At 33.2% G+C, this 6,419-nt stretch overlaps 1 protein-coding gene across 1 annotated transcript in view; it reads left to right on the forward strand.

Moving 5' to 3' along the window:
- The window catches only part of LOC118736528 (hemicentin-1-like), a 187,109-nt gene extending 183,611 nt beyond the window's left edge, over positions 1-3,498 (forward strand). The window contains exon 7 of the mRNA XM_036466595.1: positions 3,012-3,498. Within this exon, the coding sequence (XP_036322488.1) occupies positions 3,012-3,157 (146 nt within the window). The 3' untranslated portion in view covers positions 3,158-3,498. The remainder of the gene's footprint in view (positions 1-3,011) is intronic.
- The last annotated feature ends 2,921 nt before the right edge of the window (positions 3,499-6,419 follow it).

Genomic DNA, 6,419 nt, shown 5'->3' on the forward strand with positions numbered 1-6,419 from the left:
ATTTTATTTTATTTTATTTTATTTTATTTTATTTTATTTTATTTTATTTTATTTTATTTTATTTTATTTTATTTTATTTTATTTTATTTTATTTTATTTTATTTTATTTTATTTTATTTTATTTTATTTTATTTTATTTTATTTTATTTTATTTTATTTTATTTTATTTTATTTTATTTTATTTTATTTTATTTTATTTTATTTTATTTTATTTTATTTTATTTTATTTTATTTTATTTTATTTTATTTTATTTTATTTTATTTTATTTTATTTTATTTTATTTTATTTTATTTTATTTTATTTTATTTTATTTTATTTTATTTTAATTTATTTTATTTTATTTTATTTGATTTTATTTTATTTTATTTTATTTTATTTTATTTTACATAATGTTTTTGTTATAGATTAGGGTCAACATATATTTGAAGTAAAGCATATTTTTTTATTTAATTGGATTGTGATATGTCAAGTCAACAGTGTGCATACATAGGTACTAAGTAGTACATATTCGTGACTACATCTTAGATGAGAGTTAGATCCGCGGGTTTCGAAGCTACCAGCTGCTATTATCACCACTCTCCTATTTTGCTTGCTCGTTTTTGGAGATGAGGGAATTTTAAAATTAAAAACATCAAAAAGTCAAGAGATCAATTAAGTGACTTAAGTCTTCTGCAACTTTTCATCACAGTGTAACAAAAACGGCTCACTTTACAAATTGCAGGCAGATGAGTTAACAAATCCTGGCAAGACTGTGCAGCCAAAGTTGGGCATTTATTTAACTAACATCGTAGAGCAATAAAACTGAGCTGCAGGAGAATCAAAAACATTTTGGTAAAAAGTTAGGTCAAGTCCAGTTGCAAGCGCAAAAGCTTCCATGATTGAAATTACAAAGGACTTACCAGCTCGTCCAAAAAATACTCCCAGACTGCATTTCGGCGCTATTTTCCTACCGATTTGCCATCCGCTGCGTACTCTATGATTTCCATGCGACAAGATAAGCTGTAGTTTGGGCTCGTTATGACAACATAACTGTAAATTAAAGCAGTGCAATGGATGCACATTAGAGAATACATACACGAACATGATGCGCACGAGAGCGTGTGCTTTTGTTGCAAGTGCATAAATCTGCGTGTCTATGTGTTCGTATTTGTGTGCAAAGATAGGGATGGGGGCGCGCGGCCGTGTGTGCAGTGCAGCTTAATGCCTCCGTATCATCGTAGTTGTATAGCAACGCCACTATTAGCTACCTACACAAATACATACATATGCAGATGCATAGCTGCAGCTGGTCTAGCGCCTTGGTGCTGAGTTGCATTTTTAGCACCCGACCCGACCGACCGACCCACTGGAACGCGGCGCAGCAACCTTGAACGCATTTGCAGTTGTTGCGGTTGTTGTTGTCTGCTGCTTCTTCTCTTTTCTGCTTCTTCTTAGTTATTTATGCTTTAGTGACGTGAGTGTCGATGCTGATGTTCTTTTGGTCGCACGCAAAATTGTTTTAAATAAAAGTTGAATTTAAGTTTAGCTATGCAAAGTAAAAGTAATTTTCTCACTACTCCTTGCACATCCTGCGGCCAGTTGAGTTACTATTTTTTGTTTTCGCTTTTAAGTTGAATGAACATTGGTAAGCGAGTGTATGTAATGGGATCAGTTTATGAATTGAGAGTAAACCTTTGGCTGCCGGAGCTAGTGAAAGTTCAGTTTCCATGCTGGATTTATTGGTAAATTATGCAAAAAATGCACTAAAAGTTTTCATTTTAATATAAGCTATTAGGAACAAAGCCATCTGCTTCACTTCGCATACATTTTTAATTCGAGGAATCTAGCAACACGTTATTTCACAAAAAAATAAAAAACTAAGAAATGCGTAACTACTTTTAAAAGTGTACACTCATGAAGCCGCAAATGATGAAAGCTGGAATAATTTTTCATCTAAATATCCTGTAGTCAGTTTAGGCATTGAACGCAGTTTTCGGTTTATTTAGAAAAGTTTTCTTGTTCGATTAACATTTTAAATTTCATTAAAGTACTCATTGAAAATGTACTTAGTCAAGAATCCTAGTAGCCAAAAACCTCTTAAAACAGTCCAAACAAATGCAAATGATACCTAGTAGTTACTCCAAAAAGGGTATTCAATATTTAATCGAAGGCATTTTTTTTTTGTACATTTGCTGCCAAAACTCTTGACCAATCAGATGAAGTACAATTCCACCAAGTCTACTATCCTCCTTGCATAACTTTGAATGTGATCGTAGACTTTCATTTCTGTTGCCTTGGTGTCCACTACCAATCAATACAAAAACGCCGATTAGTGCAAATTGGTTCCCAAGGGGAAGGCAAATATTTTTCTTTTAGAATTATCTCAGAAAATGTCTCAAAAACGCCTTATTTCAGAATTTGATTGAAAATGCTTTATCTCAACTGCAAATATATTGAAAATATGTTGAAGTAGGGCGTTTTTAAAGCAGAAGTTGGGAAAGGGCATTTTTGAAAAAATTGAAATTTTTGCCGAGATAGGTCGAGCTTCCACTCAGCCGTCGATGTACATATTTATGATATCAGCTATCATTGCAGTAGACGAGGCTTTATAACTAGCTTTAATACCTTGTACAAAAATTAAGGTTACTTTGAGTAATTATTTTTGATTTTGTGGTATTTTCGTGTTTTCCAAAAAAAATTTGCCCTTCCATGGTTAAAAATGTGTTTGATACTACTCACAACCCTATAAAAGTAGCTCACGCATTTCATAACTAACATTGTCGTTTAAAGCAACCATTTTCCCTGGAAATGCCTCAAATAGCAGTTAATGTGCCTTTGACGTTACAGAATCTTTTTCGTCGGGATGCTTTTATTTTAGAGTCGTACACGAAAAGAGAAAGGGGCAACCAAAAGATGAAACTTTTTGGTAGAAACGAAAAGAGGGCTACTTTTTTTATTTGAACAACAATTAAAAACTACTTCACAAGTTCCTAGCTAAACTAATAGAAATATTTCTTTATTGTCTTTGCAGATTCTGACAGCGTCTATGTGCACGTAATCAAAACCGAACATCCTGCAGCAATGCAACATGAAGAAGCCACCCATTTGATGCAACCACACTTGCTGCTGCAACTGTTTTGCATGTTTTTTCTGAATGAAGGAATTGCTGTTCGATAGTAAAATAAACATGTATTTATATCACAAAGTTATTTATATTTAGGTGCTTTTATATCTCTAAGCAAATGGCTAGGTATACCTAAATAATCGTATAGATTAGGATGTTTTAGTGAATAAGGATTTGAGGACATTCGCAATTGGTAAGAAACACAGCTTAAATGAATAGAGATATGTATGTATTTAGAAATTTAGAAATGTAGATTTGTATGTATTGATAATGATAATTTTCTTACTTATTGGGAATTAAGAGAATATTCATAGCTCATAAATGTATATAAGTAAACGGTACCATATAAATATATTGTATTTCGCTGTAAAATTATTCGGAATCGTTCAAGAAAATTGCTACCTAATTTTATAATTTTATGGAACATTTATGCATATGTATGCTCTTTTTTATATTTCGCAATAAAAATAAGTGAATTTTTTCATGTTAGTATATTTTGTGTATTTCTGGGAAAAATCTCCGTAAAACTGTTTGTACTGAAAACTTAAGCTTAACTGCTCTGTGTTAGTTAATTCTCTCGTAATAGGCATACCAATTCATATGAAGTCTGAGTATTGATTCTACATAACTAGACGGGCATACATTTATATTAAATATGTTAGAAAATAAACATTTTTATGGTTCGATTCGAATCAAACTGGGAGAGAGAAGTCATTGAAAGTACACAGTCAGGATGTGTTGCATAGAAAAATACGTATTTAATATGTATGTGTAGTAGTACAATGGTATTTTTCCTACTAATAATAATTGGAAAAGTTGACAATTTTGTACTACAAGATTCTACGTATTTCATGAAACAAAAAGTAAACGAAAGCTCACACCTCCCGTTACAAAATCCCAACACGATTTTTAGCCTATAAATCTGGTTTATTTTTTATCCGTATTTAAAGTTGGCGACCCCGCATACAGGAAAAATGAGTAAAATTCGATCAAACAATGAAATTCTTCTGAAAATGTATGGTATATTACTGTTCTTTGGGTGGAGGAATTCATTTTTGATTTGAAGCCCTTCTAAAAACATACTTTTATGCCCGTAAGTTTATTAGGTAATGAATACCCAGCAAACCAAAATGCTCGCAAATGATACCGCATGCTAGTGAAATGAGAGTCTTACAGCCTTATTATGTATCTCGATTGATCGTCTTCGTCTTGCTTTACGTCGGCTAGGTTGAAATCGTCTCGGTTATGTTTAAATCGGCCAGAATGATGCTGTCGGACTAATTTTTTGAACACTCCTTTGCAGATGCTAATCCGCTAATCCAGCTAAACTCTCGAAAACACACTCGGGAAACGATGTCTACTATGATTCATATGTCGATCAGTTTGTGGCATTACATGTTTAATTTAAGTCATTAGGGGTTTTCTCGAAGTCTTGCACGATGCACGGATTGCACGAAATGCAAAAATACTATTCAAAATTTCGACGAGTACGAGAGCACCCCATTGCAAAGTGGGAGCATACATGGGTAGCAAGCAGCGAAACTATGTATCAAATACAATAACAAGGGACAGCAAAAAAAAAACGAAGTCGGCGAAATGAGAGGAATGAGGAAAATATGTAGCAATTCCAACAACAAAACAACTAGCACAGGGTCGCATTTATCTTGCTATGCTATTATGCAAAATATATACATGGATTTCGACGTTGCATATTTCGCAGCGATAGGAAATGTTGTTTCCCGTGTATTGTGTGTTGTTGTGTGTTTGCAAGATTTGGAGAATACCCCTATTCTTTCACTTGCACTCGGATTTTTATCAACGAATTCAAGCTCATGTGTGAGACTTTGCGGATATTTTGCGAGACTCTCACTAAAGGCTTGTGTGTTGGTTCGCTGGGTACTTATGTATTTACATAAGCACGTGAATGTAACAATACCAGTGAGTTGCTTTCTATCAATTTCTACATAATTCACACACAGGCATTTGCATTACATTCATTCGGCATAACCTATTGCCACATAGGAAACGATCGATTACACCACTGGCACTAAGAGCAGCAACGCCTGAGTGTACTTGCCTTCTTCCCTATCCTCACTACAACAAATATTTCAATATCTCAAGTGTTGTATAATTTAAAACTAATTGATGCCAAGGCATGCAAATGGGCATACTTCAATTGGAGGCGAGGTGGAAGGCGCCGAGGATCAAAGCCCAAGGTGCGATTACATTTGCACAAACTGTGATATAAACTTTGCGCGCTTGGGTGTAGACGTAAAAGGAGTCATAGAATGCTAGCATCCACCAACATGTAAGCGAATTGATGTAAGTTTATGCAAATAGCTATGCTACAGAATTGAAATGCAAATCGTATTCAACCGCTGTTGCAGGAAATTGAAATCACATCGCTGCATAAACAAAAGCGATTTAAATTTCAATATACATACATATGTAAGCACTTTTATTTGCAACTGCAGGCATACATATTTACGTTGGCAGACTTTGCATCTCATTAATTAACACAACTTAAACGGAAGCATTACTTGAATGTGAGTAATAGATATTTTAAAAATGCTCATTGGTGTTGTGAGAGTGTGTATGTATGTATGTAGGGCATATGTACATACTAGATTGGAGTTTCTGCATTAATTAACTGTCAATTTTCCTTTCAACACAAATAAGTGGTTTTGTTCAGAGGATGTTATTCATTTGAAATTCTATTTGGAGATCTACATACATATTTTTTCATTTAAATGCGAAACGATATAAAAGCCGTCGATTGGTGGTTGCATGCATATTATTTTTTAATGTCACTCGATTTTACTGTTTTACAATGAATTCCATATTCCCCAATTTGGCTGGCGTAATTGAACTACACATATCGGATATTTAATCTGATATTCGGTGGTTACATCAGAATCGAAGGCAAAAATAAAATTAAAAGAAAGTTTAGTCTTAACGGCGAAAAAAAGCACCCTAATACACATGTACATATTTTCTAATGTACAAAAAACATATTCATTTCAAATTTTAACGACCTTTAATTTTTAATTTTTTATAACCAACTGCAAAGTTTAATTATTACGTGTGCCTGAGAAAACATCCATATCTACAATATTAATTATCTAGCAGATTGTGGTAACTTATGTAAGATATGAAATGTTTTATTTCAATATTATTAATATTTCTGGAAAACACCGCATCAATGGTAGCCGCACCTTTGGTTGTTGGATCATTTCTACCATTACCCATTTCCAGTGAAAATTTTTCTTTAAAAAATTTTGTCAGCTCATCAAATTTTTCCTGCGAAAAGTTGAC

The sequence above is a fragment of the Rhagoletis pomonella genome, unplaced genomic scaffold (assembly GCF_013731165.1).
Source record: "Rhagoletis pomonella isolate Grant_MI unplaced genomic scaffold, Rhpom_1.0 Rhpom_scaffold_00001, whole genome shotgun sequence".
Classification (NCBI taxonomy): domain Eukaryota; kingdom Metazoa; phylum Arthropoda; class Insecta; order Diptera; family Tephritidae; genus Rhagoletis; species Rhagoletis pomonella.